We start from the raw sequence: 23,687 nt of genomic DNA, 5'->3' as shown, positions 1-23,687 counted from the left end.
GGAATTATCAGTGTAGAGGTGACATTGCTGCTACATGCTCTTCTGATGGTGTTTTTGCCTCCAGCAGCAACAAACTGTAAACACAGAAACAAGCAATTTATACACAGAGCAACATTAGCTTTCATTTGGAGGTGTTTTACTTTCCAGCTGATGCATTGTTTTACCTGAAAATAACAGCTTCAGAATCATTGTGATGGTTCACTGACTTGTAATAGAAAGAATGGAGCCTCTGTCATCCCTACTCTGCTCCCTGAACACCTGTTGTTCCTCTTTGTAACTGAGCAGCTACGATCTCCCTATAACCTAAGAGTAAAGCCCAACTGTTGATCAGTTAGAAAGACTCAGAATTCACTAAAAACCAGCGTTCATCTCAAACATCCAGCCAGGAGGCTTTGAAAATATCAAGAATTAGAAACAGTCTAGTCTGTTTGTTACAGCCACAGCACTTCCTGGTCCAGAAGCCAGGGATCATGGGTAATATACACTGTTCATGGTCGTGTTTCAGCTTAGTGAATTGAACTACGCAGTCAGAGTTCCAGTCAACAGATTGATTTTGTTTTCTGAACATGAAACCACTTAAACGCTTGGATTCGGAGCCAAACAGGATTAATTACTACTCATGGCTGCAGAGGGCGATGTTGCTCAGTTAAGTTACATTTTGTTACTTTAATATTTATTCCCTCTCCTCTTAGCTCTGTTTTAGTTTGGGCAGAATGCTGTAAAATTCACCATCAAGTTCCTCAGAGGATGAATCCTTTACATTCTGGGTTGCCCCTCAGGACAAGTTTTGGTTCTACAGTTCTCAGAATGAGATATTTTAAGACTTAAAAGTTTTTTGTAAGAGGTTGTATATAATATTAGATTCTAATTAGACAGTATTTGCTTAAACTTAAAAGATCAAATGAGAATGTTGTAAGAAAAGAGAACAAAGGCAAAGCAGTGATGTTGAATCTAAAAAAAAAAAAAGTGACATTCTGTGACTAAGAAGCAGTGGTGCTTTCTCATCCCTGTATTTCCTAAAAATCAATTCCCTAGTTAAGAAGAAGAACAGACAAGAATTATTAAATATAAATTATTAATACTTATCCCCCATCAGCTGAGCATGCCAGTCAATTATTAATAATCCCTCAAATTAGAACTTTGGTGTTGAAATAACATTCACTGCAGCTAATATTTTGTGTTTTAGGAGATCATGCATTCACAAAGCATCTGTCAGAATGGATTTCAGCTTTTTTTTTTTTTTTTTTTTTTGTTAAATCATACCCAACAACTGTTTGGATTTTAGGTTCAAGTGACCATTTGAAGCCAGGACAGAGAGAAAGACACACACACACACACACAGGTAGTGGAGCAAATCCTTTAATGATGAGGAAACAGGCAGAACTGGCAGAAGGAGATAAGACACTCCAGACAGTGTCCCAAACAAAAAAAAATGAATTGGAAAAAAAAATGGGTGGAGGACCAAAGGAGAGAGAGACGAGGAGGGGGTGGTGATGACTGGGGAAGAGGGTGAGTGAGTTATCAGCCATGCAGAATAGTAGTACAACTCGTCTTGTTATCCTCTTGTTTGGGCGGCGCTTTTTGCTTTTACGAGATAACAGGCGGTACACTCCAGATTGTGGCTTTGAGTTAGTTAAGCTAACTATGCTTATTTGTGTTTGAAAGATGTGAGCTCGTGGTCAGTGCTGCAGGTGATCAAGCAGGATGATTTGTGGTAGGGTCCCGTGTTGAGTTAGTTCATATAAGACAATGACATGGTTGGTTAAACTGTATTCACTGAGTATGTGAATGTCCGACAGGCAACGCAGTCCTTTGCCTTATAAAACACATTTCTGCATCTGTGAAGTCCCATTAACGCTTTTTAAACTCATAACTACGTCCATTAATTACCATATTTCCATATTCACAGGTCATAACACTTCATTTCTTCTGAAGTTTTTTTTTTTTTTTTTTTTCACTGAGGCCTGCAGTATATCTCAGCTGCACCAGTCTGCCAGCACTGAAGTGGCACCGCCCCAGCAGTTTCTTATATACAGCCCTGGACGGCAGCCATTAACACAGACCTGCTGCCTGCTCCTCACATGGTGTACGCCACCCAGTAGATCACGTTCACCACGGCAAACGTGAATGGGAACACGGCCCTGGCGTAGATGTCGATGGTATCGGCGTCAATGGGTTTGCAGACACACTTGGAACAGCACTTCTTCTCCTCCTCGCTCTCCTCTGCCTGCTTGGATCTTCTCCTCCTCGGCTCGGTCTCCTCGGTGCCGCCCTCCCCGGGTATTTCACTGCTGGAGCGGTGAGTTCGGCCTTGGCGGCTGGAAATCATCACACCCTGGTTCATGCCAGTAACCGACAGGGAGAACAGAACCATGGCCTGTTTACCGTTCTTTACAATGGACTGTGGGGGAGACAGAGAGAAGAGCATTTCAGGGCTCTCTGAAGCTTTACCTGGTAGACTGCAGTTTTCAGAAAAATAACAGGCAAAAAAGACATTTATCCTCACTGAAGAACACAGAAAAATGAGAAAACACACAGTATTTAATATCAAAAGACAGAGACAATCATTCCACAAGTTTTTAATCCCTCACCACTTTTTGGCAAAGCATCTCCTGCTTTTGCCCCATTTTACTGGATAATTTACCACTTTTGCACCATAGATGCCTACTTGGTAACTTTTATTTGTGCATTTTTTCTAACTAAATATTTTACATGGGCCTCAACACTGGCATATTTTAACAACGTCACATATTTAGATAATGAAACATTATGGTCCAGGACTGCTACACATGTAAAACACAGCAGATTATGAATTCATCAAGTTTGAGTCTCGCTCATTAAAGGAAAGCTATGGCTTATTATAGCTTGGGATGGTGTGGCAAAATTGCAGCTTTCAGTTTTGTAGTTTTACTCACATCAACATTGCATTCTGGGTCCCCACACATTTTAAGTCACATTTAAAATATTCAGTTTCACTCTTCCTTTTTGTCTTTGTTTGAATTTTCCTGGGTTATCAGCATGTAAGCATTTCCTGTTTAATATTTCTTAATTGAAAAGAAACGTTAAGTCAAGACAGATCTTATTCTGAGGATAAATTGCAGTAAGATGAACAGCAACAGCAAAGGAAACAGACACTGTGACGACAATCACTATTACTCCCTGTAGGGAAATCTTCTCGTTTCCCATTATGCTCTATAGAGATTCATTGTCTTGCTGAAGGTTAGTGGGATGGATGCTTGTCAACAGCTTGTACCTGCTCTATGTTTGAAAGACATGCTCATTACTCACCCCCCCAGCCCCCACAGACCAGCATTGTTATCTGCTGATGCGAGTGCATGATGGGAGTGATTTCCTCACCTCAGAGCTGAGCTTGTTGGCCTTCACCTTGGCCTTCTCTTTGAGACGATAGTCAGCATTGTAGTGAGCGAAGGCGTACTCGATGAGCGCCGCAAACACAAACACATAACAGATCCAGAAGTAGACGTCCAACGCCTTAATAGCCGATGCTCGTGGCAGGGACGAGCGGGCGCTCACCATCAGCGTGGTCATGGTGAGAACAGTTGTGATCCCTGCAGAAAGAACAAAGCCACAATGTACAGATTAGGCTGCAGTGGTGTTTTAGACGTCTTAAGGGCAATGTCTGCCATTTTGGTTCAGACTGAAAGATCTGTTGGGTGGATTGCCTGGATTAGCAGAATCTCAAAGTTGTCATCTATTGGATAAATTGCCCTGAAATTCTGACATTCGTGGTTCCTGAAGTAAGAATCCTAATGATTTTGGGATGGACAGCTGTTAAATCTGATAGAGTGAACTGTAATCATTTTGGTGATTTATTGATACTTTGGGTTATGATTAAATGTTTGCAAAACTAATGACATTCCCATCAGTTTTAGCTCTGCTTTGTGTTTCCTACTGCTACTCAGCAAATGTTAGCATGCTAACATGCTAAAGTAAGACTGTGAACATGGTTAACATTACACCTGCTTAGTGTCAGCATGTTAGTGTTGTCATTTCTAGCATGTTAGCAGACTAATCTGCAGCCTCGCAGAGCCTCATGATGGTAGACCACCAGTTTATAGTGCTGATTCAAAGTTCAGCAGCTCAGTGTTGATTCATCATTTTGAATTTGACAGTTAATCTACCAAGAGAAATACTACTGTACTGGCAGTTTCTGCAGAGTTTTATTCTTGGGAGGATAATAAAGTCTGAAGCCACTGATCATAATGATGATGCTGGGTAATGGTTTTAGCTGTTAGCAGCCATCAGTCATTCAGTCAGCCTGACTGTCTGCCGGTCCAACACTTCCAGCCCAAATTTCTACTTTTACACATTGATATTGATGTTTAATGGACATATTGGTCTACCACCAGCATGAGTATTACACTTGCAACCCCATGACTGGTAAAACTGTCATTATGGTTTTTCTATTAAAGACTGGTGATTCTGTTACTGGAAGGTTAATATCTGCCTCAACAAGCTGCACCATCTCAAAACAATAAAACACAACATGTATATGCTTTAATCTTTCTACAGATCAATGAACCAATCTTCATTCAAATTACCCTTTTTTAAATTTTCAGAAAAGTTCAAACAGGCCTCATCGAACAAATACCAACCTAAGGAAACACGAGCAGGAACTGCCGATTGGCTGATCCAAAAGGACACCCAGGACATGGCGACTAGCAGTATTGAAGGCATGTATGACTGGATGATGTAGACTCCTCGATTACGTCTCAGCTGGAAGCGAAGACTGAGCCTTGGAAATCGTCCCGCTGGGAAGAAGAAAGCAGACACTGTTTTTAATGGCTTTACTGAAGAGGTTAATTATCCACTGAAAGTAGAGAATGATAGTAGAGAATCTGTCTGTGCGCTTGTGCCCCTAGTGGCAAAACTTCAAGATGTAAACATGAAGCAGTGTTGCAGACTGTATCTTCCCAACAGCAACTCCTATCTTCTCCTAAACCTTCTGCCTGGTTTGATCCATTCCCTCTGTGCATCAAATATAACCACAGATGTGCCTGAAGTTAAAGAAAACATCTCGCTTCAAAAAGAATCTAGCAGAACTTTCCAACACAAGAGGCAAGCCAAGTCCAAGACTCAATTAGTACATGATGCATAACACATTGAAGAAACATGTGAGGGTTTTCAGAGTGTGGTGTGCTGGAGCTGAACTGAGGAAAAACAAGATGCTCACCAGATTTGAAGTTCATCATCTCAGTGACAAACCGGTAGTCTGTGATGGTGAACTGGGAGAGCTCCAGTTTGTCCAGACCATGGATGTGTCTCTGACTCTCTGACCAGTGATACACAATGTCCTCTGAGGAGTAACCGTCTGGAGTGAAAAAAACACAGATATGTAATGTGAGGGTTGCTGAGCAGAAAGCATTTTTATCCTTATACTGATGAGTGTTAAAGGTACATCCCAACTTACAACTCTCCAGGTCCAGCATACACTCCTGCTCATCCATGGGATACTTGGTCAGGTCCATGTCACACGCCACTGTCGAAGTGATTCTAGGAACAAAAGAGCTCAGTCACCAAAACATGACTTACGCCAGAATAGTTTCCCCTGATTTTGGTTGAACCCATTTAGACCTGGCATCTCTCCAGCGAGACTAGTATCTTGTACTGTTAGCTGAAAGCTGTGTTGGCTGATGATGAACCAGAGCTCAGTGTTTATTAAGCAGATGAAAGCAAATGTACAAACACTAAAAAAAACATGTGACCTGCACTGATTGATTTTGTTTGGCAACTTATGGGCATTGTTCATGAGGTGTAAACACAATAATGACATATTAGTGACTTATAAAGTCAAATAGTGAACACTTTAGCCAACAATTGCTCATCCAGCTGGTTTAGCTGGTTAAGGAAACTATCTGGCTTTTCAGCAGCTAAATACTCGACTATGTTTATCAGCAAGTCTGTCAGGCAGCAAACAGTGGATTTGTCAGAGCTGAAAACACTATTAAGTCTTAAAAATGATCCTAATGAGAAAAGTTAGACTGAACCAAAAACAAAAAAAATTTAACTGCGAGAACCAAACCTTAACCACAGAGGTGGCAGCATTTATCCAGTTTACAGTTAACTGAGATTATTGTTTGAATCATCAGGGATTTTCATGCCTTAAAACAGCAAATAAGAGACATCTGTGCTCTCATATGTCTGAGATGTCTGCAGTCATAACCTCTGAAACTCTGAAACTAGCAAGAACTTGCTCATGTAGAAGAAAAAGGTCAACATCACAGCACCGAAATACATAAACTACATAGGTAAAGAGTCTGAGTCTGACTGGTGAAGACAGTAATGTGTTCATACCGGCTGCTGTATAGAATGACTCCGTTGGGCTGCAGGCGGATCAGCTTATTCTCCACGGTCACATCGTGGAACCAAGCAGATTTGGCGTTGACGATGAAGGTGTCGGGAAGCCACAGCTTGTCCACAAAGCGACTGTCCAACCCCAGCGTCTTGTTGGTGTGATTGTAGGACAGGCGGTCATCGTGCCAGCTCTGCCGCAGGAACACTGTCATGGTGTATTCCTGCCAGGAACAACACACACAGATATAAAAGCTGAGTCATGGACATGAGGAAACAGATTTTATTTCTAGAAAATGGACAAATGTAAAGTAAAAAAAAGAGTTAATTTTTCAAAATAATGCTGAGAACAGAGACTGATGCAAATTTGTGTGGTTTAAAGTCTCTGTCACTACACAACCAAATAAAAACATATTACTGAAAGGGAAAATCCACTAATTTAACACAAAAGTTGGTTTAGTTATCATAAGGAGTACTTCTCAGCCTGGGAAAAGATTTGAATTATGTCTTTTGTGGCTTTTGTCAACCCTGACAAAAACTGTTGCATTATGGGATTCAGTATTTTTGGAGTCAGGACATCTCTGTCTCTGTTGCATAAATGAAGAAATTGTGTGTCACAAGTCTACTAACTTAATCAAGTGCAAAACCTTTTATTGAAAACTTTTTCTAATATTTTTATATTAGAATTAACATTCATATTTTTCTGATTATACTTGACTTCAGAGGGGAAAAGCTAATTCTGGTGTCATCTGTATTCTACATTTCAATCAAACTCATGAGTTATCCCTGGTTTTCATCTTTGTTCGTTGGACTTTTCTAAAAACGTTAAAGTAAGAAAATGTTTATTTGTTTTCAACAGAAAGCCACAGACATGAATCGTCCCAACAGATTTGGTTCTTCCTGCACAAAACCCATGAAAGTATCAAATTATCTAACAACTCAGCCAATGTGTCACACATGTTCACACTGGGTACTTTCAAACCCTCAAGTGGGATAAATCAGGATTATGCAAATAGCAAATCTTTGATCTTTGCCGCAGTAGTGAAGCTGAGGGACGAGAGAACCTCGCTGAAACAGGAAGGAGGATGTGACTGTGTACTTTACCATGTTGGCTTCAGAGATGTGGTCGATGCTGGCCACTTCAATAGCCATGGCCACGTTTACAGGTGGACCTGCAGGGGGAGAAGTGAGAAAAGAAGGCAAGCCAGCCCCCACCCCTCCCTGTCTCTAACACACACACACACACACTCACACACACCTTCTCTGCTCATCCTCACTCCATCACCCATCTGTTTCCCTCCCACCCGCCATCCTCCCACGTCTCAAACACTCCTACAGTGCATAGAGATTAAGCATTATCCAGTTTAACCATGCTAAGTGGCACATCACACTGTGGGCATTCATAAACAGCACTGGGCTTTCATGGACTCGCACAGAGTGAGCTTCTGCCAGCACACACACACACACACATACACACGCCGCAGCGTTTTCACTCAACAGTTTGCCATATGATTAGCATGGAGCGTGCCTCTCTGATCGGATGCTTGGGGGCAGAAACTACAGGGGAGCTCGCTGATGCAGAACAGAAAGGCTATTTATGTTGAACATTAAGGAATCATACATTATCATTCCCCACCATTCAACACCTCCCATAACCATTAATGATGTTCTATTGACCATACACCAGATGTATAGTGACAGGTTTACTGTACGCTGAGGTCAGCAGGAGCACCGTCACTCACTTGATGTCATAACAAACATTTTACATAAAATCTTCCAGGGACAGCGCACAGATAAATAATACATCTGTCATAAATACTCTATACCAATGTTTGTTTACTAGTTATAAAATGGAAACGTTTCCAGCGTACAGTCTTACCATGAATCCACTGCGATGTTTACGTTAATGTGGCATTAATTTTGTCTCATAAAACTTTGATGTGACACACATTCATACATGCAAATACAGTCAGATTCACAAATGTGTTCTCTGCCATACAAATGCAGTGACAATGCATTTTCAAATAATATCAACAAATATGTATTGCACTCTGGAAATCATGCTAGCAATTATATATACATGATATATATGGTGGCTAAAAAGTGGTAAAGATGCTGTATTTGTTTGTTTGTGCTAGATTTGTCATTCTTTAAAAAAAAAAAAAAAACTGCACATTCCCACTGTACTGAACACACTCTTGGTCATTTTGGGAGATTTACTTCCAATTTTTAATGACATTTAGCTCTTGTGATACAGAAGTTAAACACACTTATTATAAGTCTTATTGGGGGAAAAAGCCTCTGCCAAATTAATGTTTTCCAAAATATAATGGGATTCACACATCCAAAGAATATTTTGTTTTACAAATGATATTGCGAGCATTAAGATCCTCATGGAAAGATTTGGAAAAAAGATCCACAAAAAGATCCACATTATAAATGTATGTCTCCAAAGAAAACATAAAATATTGTTTTGTAGTATATAGTTGCAGTATGCATCATCTCCAGTGTAAAAATCCACTGGACTGTACCAGAAATTATGAATCAGTCACATTTGTTTATGAGTGCAAAGTCATATTTGTGAATATTATTTCATTTGCAACATATTTATGAATCTGTTTTTGTGTTTTCCTATTTATTTGATGTTTTATAACACAAATATAACACCACATAAACAGCCATGAGATGTGAGTTGAATGAAGGGAATTACCCCAAATAACAGACATGATTCCCAAATGGTCATAACAGCCCTTCACTTTGTTTTTTTTATTTTCCCATTATAATGTTACATCAATAGGGATGTGGTGACCACATGATGTTGCATTATGATGATCAGTGTTGACGTGTAGTGCACAGGACGGTGTGTGTGTCGACGGCAGTGCTCCTGTTCCACATTTTCACCTTTGCTCAGCTGAGTTAAGCTGTGAGATTGAGAAATCTATCGCTGTGGTCATTGGATGTTTCACATCTTGCAGCCATTCTTAGCAAAGTCTCCAGGGTGGTGCACATTGTTTGCACCACCCATCTCCCTCTAGTCCTTGAAAAGCTTCGTCCTCAATAATCCCTTCAGCAAAGCTTCTCTTCACCTGTGTTTTTTTTTTTTGTCCTTAACAAACGATTCACCTTACTAAGGAGTCAGAGCAGGGATTTACATAGGGTAAATAGGGATTGGTTCGAATGTTGCACAAGAAAAAACAAAAATAAAGACACGCTCAGGATAATGAAACTGGAAAATGAAAACATCCATGTCAGTGTATCTTGGGTCAGGTTATGCTAAGGATGGCTGTAAATGTGAGGGGGTGAAATGCAACCCAACGCCACGAGCAGTAGATCTCATACTCACCTCCTATCCCAGGGCGAAAATTTCTGGCATAGCCCTTCATTAAATCATCCAGATTAGGTAACCAGGATATTTCAATGTCTGTACCTACATAGTCCCCAATGTCACTCAGCATGGCCCTAAAGGAGACAAACAGCAAACACAGCAGCCTTCAGCGGTCGACCAGCCACACCATGAGTCCACAGGGGAAAACCTGCCACAGCCTCAGACACAGTCAGGAACATTAAAAACAAATTTTTAAATAAAACATGAGATTAGCTGCTGTTGAGAAATGAAGAGAAAGCATTAGAAGTCTCTGTAAAGAAAAAGTGGTTAAAAAACACATCCAGCAGATACACGGATACAACATCATCATCGATCTTGGAGTCGTGTTTCTGTCCATCTGATAAATAAAAGTCCAATATTCACTCTCCTATTAGCTCTGCTTTGGTCTCCACCTGCTAAAGATTAAAATATCTATGTCTCTATACTGTGCTTAGTTCTCCAGCTAATCACTCACTCTACCATTAGCCTGAAAACCAAAACAATTTCCCCCTCTTTCACACTACAGTCATTTGATTCATTGATGATGTAAATCATTTGATAAGTGCAGCTTTAAATTTGAGAATTATATAATTTGTGTTGTTTTTAAGGGATTTTCAGCTAATTTTAAAGGAAACTAAATATTACAAACCTATTTAATCATTTATTTATTTTTAGATTTATAGATGTACTTTTTGCAAACACATATGATTATTTCATGCACAGATACTAATAGAAATTAAGTGAAATGTCACTGTGATCACCAAACATGTCATATTATATAAAGTTAGAAAAGAAAAATGTTATTTTATACTATAGAAAAACAACAGAACCCAACATATTTTCTAATTAATTTTGTCAGATGTTATACTCTAAACCTTATCCATCCTTTGAATTCATAATCACTGAATTTAAAAAAAATATTGAGTCCCTTAAACTTACAACAATAAGAAGAAATGTGAACATAATAATTAATATTATTATTCTGCTTGATGAAATTTTAGAAAGATTTAAGTGGGATAAAGAATGTGCTTTTTTATTTGTACCCTGTTTTTATGTTTTACTTCCTGTGATCTTACATCTACACATAGACACTACACTCATAGTATGAATGTGGTCTCCTGAAATATAATGATACCTTTTATCAGAGATGATTATATGTCATCATTATAGCAGCGCGTCATGAGAACAACTTGTCATTTGTTGGAGATTTTTGCATGAAAATGATCAAAGATACCGAACGTCAGCAGAAAATATCATCTATCAGCTGCATCCTCTCAGAAATCTGTACTTGCCACAGCGTGCAAAAGTCACATCAGTTGGCATATTTTTCTTCAGTCGTGTCTCCACATGGAAGCTGACAGCAGATCCAAATCTACCAGATTTCACACAGCTCAGACTGAACATCATGCTGCGCCTGAGCCTCAACAGCTTTTCGTCTGAATTAAAATAGGTTCTCATTAGATGACAGATCTGCATTTAATAACGTTTATTCCGAACCACTTACCACATTTTCATATTGCGGTCTCTAGCTTGGGAGGGCGACACCTCGATTCAAACAACTCTTATACATTTTCCATCCCACTAAGCTCTCAGGAGGGGAATAAGAGTGAAATTAAAACAATTTTCTGGTATAAAGGGACTCCCCTGCGGCCCTGTGGAGTCCTCAAGGACCGCTGCAGGGCCCAGAGCCCGCACTGACATCCACAGCCTCTGTGCAGGATTTAACAGGAGCAGCGCAGCTCAGATACCACCAGGTGGCAGTTTTGCATTTAAAACAGTGAAGCAGTAAACAGATACCATGCAGATATATGGCACTGTGTGGAGTTAATGTCAGCTCAGCTACACACTGTCATGACTGGTACATTTCAATAACATACTGTCATTACTACAGACACTTATTTTCAGATGTACACTGTGGCACAGAATCAAATTTTGCTGTCCTCCAGTGCTGGAAGAACTGAGTGACATGCAACAAATAAACTGCATTAGATTGAAGGTTTCAGTGACATTCAGAGTCACAAAGGCTGATGCTGGTACTGCCAGGGAAATGGACCACACAGGGGCTTGATCGAAGGTGTTATTATTGACTAACAATGAAAAGCCACTTGGTGACCTTTGAAATGAGGCTGACATTTGAGGGAAGTTGACCTCCTACAGAACAAAGCTTTATGCCCACAGCTACATGGAAAATTGACCTCCACAGCAAAACAACACACTATGAAAAGAGAAACAGTAAAAAAATAAATAAAATAAATAAAAATTATTGCCATGTCATTAACATCCCCTGAGTGGATCCATTTTGTAGTAGCAGATGTATTTTTAGTCTGGCAATCATTGTCATGTCTGGAATAAATGGGAGCACTGAGTGAATTAATTAATCACTATGTAACTCCTGGATTTCTTCACTAATTGGCAGTTTCTAAATTTGGAAGTAAAGAGCTTTTCCTTCAAGAAATCCGTGAACTCACCAAGGTCAAACAGGCTTCCTCACATGGAGAAAGGAGACTGTGTGTGTGTGTGTGTGTGTGTGTGTGTGTGTGCTGGGAACAAATCCTACTGTCCATTTATTGTCTTCTGATATTCATTTTACAGGAACCTTCTGTATCATGTGTCTATGGTGATCAGATAAATGAGTTTATTGTGGCTTTTTAGTATTTTTCATACTTAGTGTTGCAGTTCCTGATCTTCCCTATGTGACTTTGCCTCTTAAAAGCTAATCTGTGAAGTTTCCCACCTTTGTTAAGAATGACTCTGGTACTCACTGTATTTATAGTTACAGACTACAAAATGTAACTTCTATCCCCTCAGTGTTTTGGGCCACTACTGCAGCATCTTTTTCCGTGAATGTCTTATTAATGGATTTTGACTTTCTTTGTCTGTTTCTCTGCTGCTGTTTATACTCAAGTCTTCCTCTGTTTTTTCTGAACCTATCAGAGACTGAGAGGACCGATTCTTAATCTGAAACATCCAAACACCAAATGGACATTTATTTAAAATGTCAAAGATTATTGCTCTAATTAAATACTGCTCTCCACAGAGCAGATTGATTTTCCCTGACTATGTAAGCTGGTGCTTGAGGAAAATGTGTTTTTATTTCTTGATTCTCTAATCTGAGTTAGCATTTTAATGACCTCAAAAAGCCAGAAACAGAAACACAGCTCACGCGCAGCTCTCCGAGGAAAGAAATGTGACTGTACGCTGTTAAAAGACATGCACAGGGTTGAACATTTGATTGCTCTCTGGGGAGATCCACTAAACATTTGCACCTCTCTATTTTCTCACCCTTCCATCCATGACAAACAGTTGAAAGTGCGTATTTCCAGACACTGCTCTTCCCTCTATATTTCATTTTTATTAAATGTCTCTCCCGAGGCCTGGATCTGCTCCGTCTGTTTATGAGCTAACATTAAACAGATGGGGAGAGAAGAAGGAGAAGAGGGAAGACAAACAGTGGCAGCGTCGCTAAAATTTATGGCGTCTTTTTGTGATCAGAATGTGCAGCATACACTAACAAGCCTAATTAGTTTTATATACTGACAGTGCTAGTTACCTCAACACAAGCAGCGCATCGCTCCTCTGATCCTCACTCTGGGATTCACTGTTTCATTTGGTTTATTGGCATCGGTGTCACATGAGCAATACAATACACTGAGATACAGTCACATCAAAATCCAATTGGATAAATCATAATAAAATATAAATAAGTTGTACATCTCAATAAACCGCCCCTCCATTCAAATGACTGTGTGTGTGTTTGCACTGCATTGGTTTACATTGATAATAAAAGGTGTTGCTGCTTTTCCAGCAAACATATCTTTTTATTGACTATATTACTACTATGGAGTCCTAGAGGTGACAAAACTGGACGAGTAAATGGATGCTACATTTCTTACTTTACACCCAGTCACTTAATAAAATGAACTGAAAATGAAGTAAAATTTGACTATTATGTTTAACTTTTACTGGCCTTTGATCTCTTGGCCCTAGCACACAGCTCTTTCCCGTCACACCCACCCACAGCTACATGATTTTCATATAAGCATCAGGGAAAACGAGGAAAAGAAGGTATGGAACAGGAAACGGAGAAACTAAATTACTACTGAAGTCATTCTATTTATTTATGTTCTTTAATCTTTAAGATAAAAATCCATACCAAATAATTTGACTTTACAACAGTTGAACAAGGATTGGCTGCTGACACAGTCAGACAGTGTGTCTACTAGTTATTCTTCTGTATGATTCAGTTCTTATATTAGAATATTTCGAAGTTTCTTTTAAACATTGTTATGATTTGGTATCTTCTTGCATTTTACTGCTACCAGGTGTCAGCAGGAACATGTACCGAGTCACCCACATGCACGGACGACCTCGAGCTCATGCACAAAATACAACACATTACTCCATAGTTTTTACTCCACAGGTACATGTGTGGTTGAGAACAGACAGAACAGAAAAAGTCAACACATCCTGTCCAGTCGGTGTTGAAAAATCTAACCTAGTCAATAATGTTTCCTTACTTTTACCAAGTGCTCTGAGTCACCATAACATGTATCTTTCCTCAGGTCCTATGAGAGGATATTGTAGAGAAAACAAAAGCGCTGTCAGTGAGCATTTTGCAGATCAGCATGAACATTTTGCAGTCTTGCAAATGTGCTGCTGCCTGCTGCCAGGCCTGGTCCCAAAGCAGGGAGAAGTGACACCCAGCAGTCCTTTAAAGCTCTGCTCCAGGAAACTCTAATAGATCCACAGAAAATTAGGAACTTTATTTCTTTGCTCTACTATAAAGCCAATAAGATTTTATGGAACAGAAAATGTTTTGTTATGCAAGACAAGAATAGGCTGCATAACACTTTTTTTCCAAACCTGAAACTGTCCTCAGTTAAATAAAGAATTGTACTAATAATAATAATAATAATACTGAATTATTAATCGCTCAACATTTCCTGAAAAACTGATCAAACGTAGCAGAAATGACACTTCATGATACTAGGAACGGTTCTTCCTGCCTCGGCTGCTTGTACTCTGGTTAAGATACTGCACAATGTTTACAGTATGTTACAGTGGAGAACTGACACAATGGATCGAGTCCAGTTCATTCCCACATAGGACAAGTCATCTCTCTTCTGTCACACTCTGTTCATTTGTTTACTGATTAGTTTTTTGTTTTTTTTTTAAATAGTAAAACCTATGATTACAGCTCAATGAGAACATATGATGTACTGTTTCTGCAGGGAGGTCAGAGGTCAGCTAAGGAGCAGCTGAGAGGGACACAGTGTCTTGCTCGAGGACACCTCAGCAGTGTGGAAGTCTGAATCCTGAACCTCCAGCTACAAAATGTTGTCTCTAGACACGAGGCCTCTGATCAATAAGCTGATGGAGTCTGTAGTGGATCAACACACTGTACAGAGCTGTGGGTGGAGAAGCTCCACAGTGAAGCAGGTTTCTCCTCGTCAGAGAGAGAAATGCTGCAGGGCTCATTTTCAGGTCAGTGATTATCCTCTGTTATTTCAAACAGCCTGGAGAAACAGAGCTTCTCCAAATCTAAATAAAGTGACATTTGGTCCTGAACAGTTTTTATCAGTGGATATACAGTACGAGCCAAACTCTGCTGCTTTACTGCACAAAACTAAGCAAATAAATCTGATTCTTATTTTCAGTTTTGTGATTGCAGGAAGAACTGCAGACTAGACAGAATATATTCTCACATGTTAGTGTCCACAGCACATTAAAAACAACTATTTGTAGTTAATATATAACAAATGATTTCTTCTTTTTCAGAATATGAGCGTTCCTGTAGCTGTTATGTTTTACCCTTCTCCACAGCTTACAGTGACTCATCTCCTGTGAAAAACTGTGATTGTGGTTACATCGGTCAAATGACTCAAACGACAGAAAATGAATCAATTATAAATTTAAAAATCTGTGAATTGAATGTAAAAATTCAAACAGTTGGTGGTGCCAGCTTCTCCGTCAGATCATGCTGCTTTTCTGTTTGATACTAAATTTTTAAATGAATATTATTTTGGATAAGTGGTGCATGTGATTTGAGTTCTTATGTTTGATATTCTGTTCACTGGCCATTAATTGATTAATCTAAAAGAAATAGTAAAAAGAAAGCTCGATCAAAACTGCAGTCAGGACTGTAGTCAGTTCTCAGGTCGACACTCACCTCCTGAAGATTTTAATCCGATATTCAACACTCTAAAATGTACCTAATTTCTTATCACTCCCTACTCTAAAATGTTTTAATATCTCTCTGCATATTTTATTTTATTCAGGTGTAATGTTTGATAATTACGTTGTCTATAAATGTTATTTACCTATATTGTCTAAATGCAGAATCAGAGCCTTCCATATTCTAGTGGAGAAATAGTGAGTCATTTATTGGTTAACTCCTGGGCTAAAATTGATCATCTTTTAAGACGTTTAATACGCATTTAATGGTGAAATGAGGATATCCATCAACTGCAGAATATAAACTTCCCAAAGTTTCTAAAAAACCCAAATACAGAGGACATGACCTCAGCGTCTTTAATGGTTCCTACAGCCCTAACAAAAACGCTGTGCAATGAACAACTAAATTAAAACTGGGCAATTCCTTTATTACTAAGATTGTGTTATGTGTACTAACTGTATGGCTTCAGGTTTTATGTGTTTGTGGAGAATTTTATAGAGTCTGAAAAAACACCAAATTGAACACATGAATTAATTTGTATTAGGTGATCAGAAATCAGAAAAAATGAAACTAATCTGTTTCTTTCCCCTGTTTATATGTGGAGCGTCACCTTGAATTGAGTGGGAGGCTTTTAGTGCTGAAGTGTCTCTGCAGCAGCTCACCCTGAAGCCGGAGCAGAGCCAGGCTTTAGAGCCGGTTCATGCAGCCCGTGGAACACGATCAAATCACGGTGTTATTGGAAAATGTACTCTGTGGACAGTAGGAGGGATTTGTCCGCTGACTCAGCCTCTCATACGGATTAGTCGAGAGATGCCGTGTCACCTGAGTGCAGGTGTAAGGACGAGTGTGACCGAGCAGAAAGATCATAACATGTTGGGATTAAACCCTGCTGCTTCACATTTTGCTGCCACAGTTTACTTAACTGTAATCTGGACATCTCTCGTGTGTCCAGAAAACTAAATGTCAACAGTCCAACCTCATCCACCTGTCTCTGTGAAATGATGAAACATGATACTGAGCTTCTGTAAGATAAACTAATATCCTCTACAGGACTAGTCAGGAAAATATGATGAAACAACAAGGCCAGATTAACCTGCCAGGACAGCCTGCCAGGGCAAAAGTGAGAGCCCCAGAAAGTGACCTAGAAACCACCTGCATCAACGTCCCTCTGCATGTTCTGCATGTTCACAAACACATTTAATCAATCAAATTACTACAAACTACTTTAATTCACATGGTGTCCCCCCAGAGATGCTACACAGTTTTCTTTCCTGGCCTCTGAGATGTCACTGTAGCTGCTTGCTGTCATGATCTTCTTATCCACTTCCTGTCAGCTGGTGGTAACCACGCTGACCCACAATGAAAGGCTCAAATCCTGACAGCCCCTGTCATCAACAAACAGGCGTCTGTGCAGTGACATGATGTTTAACTTGGTCTCACCGCGCTTTGTGTAGCAGCACCTTCCTATCACAGGAGCCTACAGTACACTGCTGGAGTTTGGATCTGAGTCCCCGTTCTTACCTGTGTGGACCAGATAACAACCTCACCGTTGACTAATCTGATGCAATCACAGCTGAATAAACTGTAACTATATTAAGACTGCAGACTCAACACTTTATGCAGCTGCTTTACTGCTGGTAACCACTCAGAGAGCTGTGTTGTTGTGCAGCTGCAGGAAGTGTTTATGTGGTCAGCAAGGTTAGAAACAGACTGTTAACTGATTCAAGATGTAGCCACAAGTGAACTGGTTAGATGAGAAGCTGCTGATGACAGGCCTTTGTCTTACTCCATTTATTTATAACGACATGAAATCCAACAGACTTCTGTCACAGCAGGCATCTTCACATCAGAGCAGGAGAAGCACAGGTGTAACTGATGACATTACTAATGATTGCATTTGGGACCAACCGCAAATTAAGTCATTGTTAATATAATTAATTACACGTGTGATTTCCTGATAAAACCAATTGAAATGTGACGAAGGTCTACAGACTTGAAAGGATCAGGTTGGAATTATTTTATGTTTGTGAGTATCAATAAATTAAAGACAAGACTATTCTCTAAGCTCAAATCACTGTTCTACTGAATATTTAAGAAATGGTCACAGACGTGTAGTTTCATTCTTTAAAACAAAACAAAAAAGACTAAGTCACTTCTTACAGTAGGTGGGCACTGTAGCTTTTGGCAAACTAGAGTCAAACTAGAGTAAATAGTGCATCTGCTAGCGACTATTTTCAGCTGCGGATTAATACACATTTTGGTGTTTACAGCATCAGAGCTATGTATACAGAAATTGTTTCAGGGGTCTAAATTAAAAATGTATCAGGCTTTGAATACAAAGGCAGTACATGCTAGCAGATCAATTTATTGTTGATTTTAGTTGTTTTATGGGGAATGCTGTAGGTTTTCATCACAGTCAAATCCAAAAAATAAAATAATAATCAGTCTCTGTTCCTGTAATCGTCATTTTAACAAACTTTGAGCAATAATTTCTTTGATCTCTTTAATTATTTTATGGTGTAGTAGTGGCTAACACACTGTCCTCCTCTGCAGTATTTTATAACCCTGTGCTTCTTGTTGTCTCTGTTGCAGATATTACACCATCAATTAGATGCAGATTGTGTTGGTGAAGCGAAGGGTAAGTGACACTTCAGCTGGAAAGAAAAGCTGTGAAATTCACGCCACACCAAAGGTGGCGAGGCAGAGCTCAGCTGAGCGACTTTTATGAAATGGATAAATGAGGAGCTAAAAAGAGAACCAGTGTAATTCTGCTCTGAGAGGAGGGGGGAGGAAGCAGTTTGCAACTTTGAGCCACCAAAGGCAAAACAGCAGCGTGTGTGTGTGTGTGTGTGTGTGTGTGTGAGAGAGAGAGAGAGAGAGAGAGAGAGAGAGAGACAGAGAGAGAGAAAGAGAGAGAGAGAGAAAGAGCTGACACATAATGAGGTGCAAGAAAAAGCCTACACTCTGCATTGTACTGAGAACAAAATAATAATAACAGCAGTGACTAGAGGCAGGAAAATCCAATTACAATAGCTATTACTCCCTCTACTGGTGAACAGCCAAGAGGGACAATAGAAGTGATTTGCCCCAATTTTACCCAAAGCTTAAACAGCTTCACCCTTTGCCCCCTTTCAGTGGAGGCGTGTGGGCTTTGGGGAAACTGGAGCTCAGAAGTTAGCGCTGGTTATCCTCACAATTGGATGCTTGTGAAAGCTAATGGACGAGACCACAAGGGCATTTTGACTGTGCGCAGATGATTGTGCTATAGGCCTCTACTGAAAACATAAATGTAAACTTTAAAGCACTAAAAGTCACCATCTGGTTTAGACACACCTGGTTTACTCAGCTGACAAAAGCACGCTGTTTTATATCCAAAGAATCTGTCTGATCAGGTCGAGGTTGGATTAAATTTCAATGTAGCAACTGAGAAAAATCACTTTAAATGGCTCGGGGTTTAGGGTTTTCTCAGCTCACAGTTTTCACGTTTTCATTATCTCACTCTCACTTTAGGTCCTCAGCTGATCAATAAATTATCTAAATTATCAATAGACTAATTTTAGCAAAACGTGCAGTAAACAGGAGGTGTTGTGAGTTTAATTCAGTGTCACATTGAAGATGGCAGCTGTCCATCTGACAACACCAACAGAACAAACAGGGCATCTACTGTACATCACTGCAGCAGTGCTGTCTGCATCAGCTCCTGTATATGCACACACACACACACACACCCACACACACACACACACAGAGGCCTCTTCTAATCCCTGTGTGTCAAGGCACCATCTGATATTTGACCCCCATCCAACAGGCCTGCAGGTGGGTGACATTATCTGCCACACAAAAACGCACCCACTCACCTCACCTCCCAGGCATCTCCTTTAAAAAAAAAAAAAAGAAGAAGAAAACAATCACCTCTTTCTATGCATATGTATTATGCAAATAGTGTCATCAGGTCCATGTGCCCGGAGGGAGTAGCAGAGCTATAGGGAGCAGACTTGAAGTTGTGGGTGTGGAGAAGTGGAGAATTTTTATGGAAGTATGTAGAGAGTAAAGCGACGTTAAATTCAATTTGCTCAGCTTTAGGCGGAATGTACATGAATGAAATATTAATGAAATAAAATCGTGGGAGGTGATATACAGCAAGAAGGAATCATAATAACTAGTGATTGGTTTTAAACTGTCAGAATATTAATTAATGTGTATTTTTCGGGGTGATAACTGATTTTGGCTGATATTGGTTGTTGATTAGTGCAGTAGGCTACTCAGTCTACCGTCCACAGACAGAGAGGCGTGGATACTATAATGCTTTGCTCAGAATATAATCCTGATTCCCAGTTACTGTTTGCCTTCTCTGGTCAGACTTTGGTTATATTCAACTTTTCATTAAGCCACCGAATCATTGGGGCGCTCTGCGTGAGGAGGTGACATGTTAGACACCTGCCACAAGTTTAAAAAAAACAAACAAACAAACAAAAAAGCAAGACTGATCTCACCTGGTGAAAATATCTCCTCCGACAAAGAGCAGGGCGAGACTCGACAGCAGGAAAGTTGTGATCTCCATTCCACACGCTTTATGATGAATAATAATTGATATAAAAGAAAAGTTTCCCGGGTTGGAAATCGACGACAGAAGCCACAGAGTTTTATCGTAGTGCGCTCTTCTCGTGATCCGGCGCCACGGACAACAAAGTAAAGTGTCGCGCTGATGCTGAAGATACTGATGGTGAGGAAGATGACGATGATGACCCCATGATCAGGTCCCCCAAACCCCCCACCACCACCACCACCACGCGTCCAGGAGCGCACAGGATTAGAGCGCACCTCAGGAGAAGGAGAAACTCCCGGTCCGACCGCAACTACGCACCGATCCACTGCCGCCGCCGCCGCCGCTTGTCCCCCAGCAACAGAGCAGAGAGAGAGAGAGAGAGAGAAGAGAGAGAGAGAGAGAGAGAGAGAGAGAGAGAGAGAGAGAGAGTCACTAATCTGTCGATCCCTCCGTTGCTTGGCCTCTAAACGTCAGATTCAATCTGGCCACGGAATGGTGGGTGGGGGGCATGTCACGAACGCAGGACATCATCATATTATGTAATGTTTGAGACATTTGAATAATCTCCATTAGGTAATTAGTGTCTCTGATAAACTTGTGTTTCTCTGTGGTGGAAGAAGGGGAAACAGCAGAGGCTGTCACACGGTGTGTGTGTGCGTGTGTGTGTGTGTGGGGGGGGGGGGGGGTCTGAGTGGGTGAAGGGGAAACTAATAGTTGATTTATTGTCGAGTTGATTCAGGGACCTCACTCCTTTAATAGCAGGTGGTCTACAAGTACATGAGTTCTAGTCTAATTTCATAATTTCTTTTTGTCCCGGGCTGATGTGGGTCAGCAGAGTAATGTGGAGAAAATGAGGAACGACTCTGATAAGAGTTTTCACTGTTCACACTGCTCCACACCTCCACCCTCTGTTCTACATGTACCCTGGATCAGGCTGTGAGCATCAGGCTCCTGTTACAGAGGTTATCACACACTGTTTCATGTCATTTGAAAAGAATTAGTCTCTACAGGAATCCTGTGGAGATCGCATGAAATCACACTTGACACTAAAGTCACATTCAGGAGTATGGTGAGGCATGTCCTGGTGACTGCTGAACATAAACCATGTCCAGTCAGAGACCTTCGTCACTGCACAGCTCCTGTCGCCTCTCTACGCTCAACCGTCTAATTAAGGACTAAAAATGTCTCAAAAATGCTAAAAGAATTACAGTGATACCAGATGAATATAATCCCATTAAGTAAAGAAGCTGCTGAATGTTGTCATCACTGAGGAACACAGTGGTGATACCAACCATATGAAATCTGTATTTAGGGCGACTGACACACTATAAATCCATGTATTAACACTTATAGTATAATAAACAACATTTATAAGGTTATATTTTATACACTGATCAACACTAATTCAAACTGATCACTGGTCAATAACATAAAACAGAAGCAGCCTTGGCAGATTTAAGATCAGTCAAATATATATTATGCTTGGTGGTGGCTAACTGGCTTTTAGTTACTCACTGTGGCCGCTAATGAGATCTTCTGGATCATCTGGTTTGGGCTTGAGTCTCAATAAAATGTACAATGGAAGTTTGAGACGTAATTTACTGGAGAGGGAGGGAGGGTCTGATGAGAGGTGCTGTTAAGTTGTATTATGTGAACCGTAGCAGTCAGTGTTTGTGGAGATTGAGCCGTTGACAGCTGACACTGAAAATTATCTGTCAAATCTTTCTCAAACATTTTGCAAAAGTAACATAACATCACTTTATTCATTCTGGTTCGTTTCATCAAACCAGGGTGATGTGTGATCAGATAATCTGACCTGTCAGCTGATCAACTACTTTTACTGTGACCCACAAAATGTTTATAATTGTAATTAAATTATGTTTAGGTCCTTGTTCCATGAGGGTTCACAGCAACATGAAGTTCACCAGGAGAAGGAGGCTCTGACAAATAGTAAAATAGATTATGACACAAAAACAAAACACCTAGTTTCAAACACATCTCACCATCAGAGGAATTATTCTATGGATTTTCAAGGGATTTATTATATATATGTTTTATGTGGGTCCCAGCAGTCAGCATTTTAATCTCCACTCAGTCTGATTAAACACATATAGGGTACATACAGCAAGTAATCTATCCTCCATTCTGCCAAAATTTGCAGGCTTTTCTATTTTGCCCATTAAAAGAAACCTCTTTCATGTGCAGGGTGGAGAGCACCTGCCCCGGTTTCTGCTGCCTCACCCTGGGGAGCACAGACAGGCCTGGAGTCTCTGTCTCCCACTGGACCCTCCACTTGGATTTGCACTGCAAGATCTTTTGATATGTGGAACGCAGAGTGCAGTGCAGGCTGCAGAGCACTGTATGGGATTATATTCTCTGTGTCAGTCACACACAAACTGTTTCTTATTCTGTTTATTCATCTCATCCTCATGCATTCTCCATCTCTCTCTTCCTCCTGTTGATCTATTCTTTATGTCAGCTGGAGTCTTTGTTTCCTTCCTCCAACAAAACCGGCTCTGCTATCCTACATCACACACACACACACACACACACACACACACACACATTTGCAGCCTCAAACTATTTATTTATTCAGTCTCCCATGGTGATACGAAATATTCCTGTATCACAAGATTTCAGTGTGTTATACAGCAGAAAGCAAAGCACACTCCTCCCTCCTCCTCTGAATAAAGCTTTATTATGTCAAATAAAAGAGATGCTTTCCAGTAAAAAGCCCATTGTGCCAGTGCAATACTGATCAACTAGAAATTGTCTTGTTCCACTGTAAATCAGATAGGACTGCACACTCTTGCATGCTTGACAAAAGATTTTGCATAACGCACAGAATTATCATTCTTTCTGAACCAGCTGAGAGATTTTCTGCTGTGTGTGGCACGACTGATATCAGTCCAAGGAATTGAACCAGTGATGGTGGAGGAAATTATAGAGGCTTTGTTGAATGGCAATACCAGTTGGAAAAGTCACAAAGGGTCACTGTTATTGTGTAAAGAAAGAAAAAAAAAAACAAAACTAAACGTCTGCGTGGTTCAATATTAGAAAAGCCTTTTAATCAAGTAGCAACAGCATTATGTGTACATTAAGTGATTCCTTCTTTAACACAGGCCTCAAATACACTGTGATTTTTACTGGTTTCTACTCTTTTAACCTCTTTTTGGGTAAATTATGGACCTGATTGGTGTTCAGCTTCTTGCAGCTGGTGTCAGTCAAATGTTCTGTTGATAAACGGTTGAAGGGACGTAAAGACCCCGCCCATTGCGTCCCGTCTCCAC

At 40.2% G+C, this 23,687-nt stretch overlaps 1 protein-coding gene across 1 annotated transcript; it reads right to left on the bottom strand.

Moving 5' to 3' along the window:
- Positions 1 to 1,343: 1,343 nt before the first annotated feature.
- gabrd (gamma-aminobutyric acid type A receptor subunit delta) lies at positions 1,344 to 20,759 on the bottom strand. Its single transcript, XM_018675146.2, has 9 exons — positions 20,345 to 20,759; positions 9,656 to 9,771; positions 7,417 to 7,484; positions 6,316 to 6,536; positions 5,432 to 5,514; positions 5,195 to 5,332; positions 4,617 to 4,772; positions 3,358 to 3,569; positions 1,344 to 2,401 (listed from the first exon to the last, which is right to left on the bottom strand). The coding sequence occupies exons 1-9, from the start codon at positions 20,410 to 20,412 to the stop codon at positions 2,078 to 2,080; spliced, it is 1,386 nt and encodes a 461-aa protein (XP_018530662.1). The 5' UTR covers positions 20,413 to 20,759; the 3' UTR covers positions 1,344 to 2,077.
- Positions 20,760 to 23,687: the final 2,928 nt, after the last annotated feature.

This window comes from Lates calcarifer, linkage group LG6 (assembly GCF_001640805.2).
Source record: "Lates calcarifer isolate ASB-BC8 linkage group LG6, TLL_Latcal_v3, whole genome shotgun sequence".
Classification (NCBI taxonomy): domain Eukaryota; kingdom Metazoa; phylum Chordata; class Actinopteri; family Centropomidae; genus Lates; species Lates calcarifer.
This window is presented reverse-complemented; position numbering and strand designations above follow the sequence as displayed.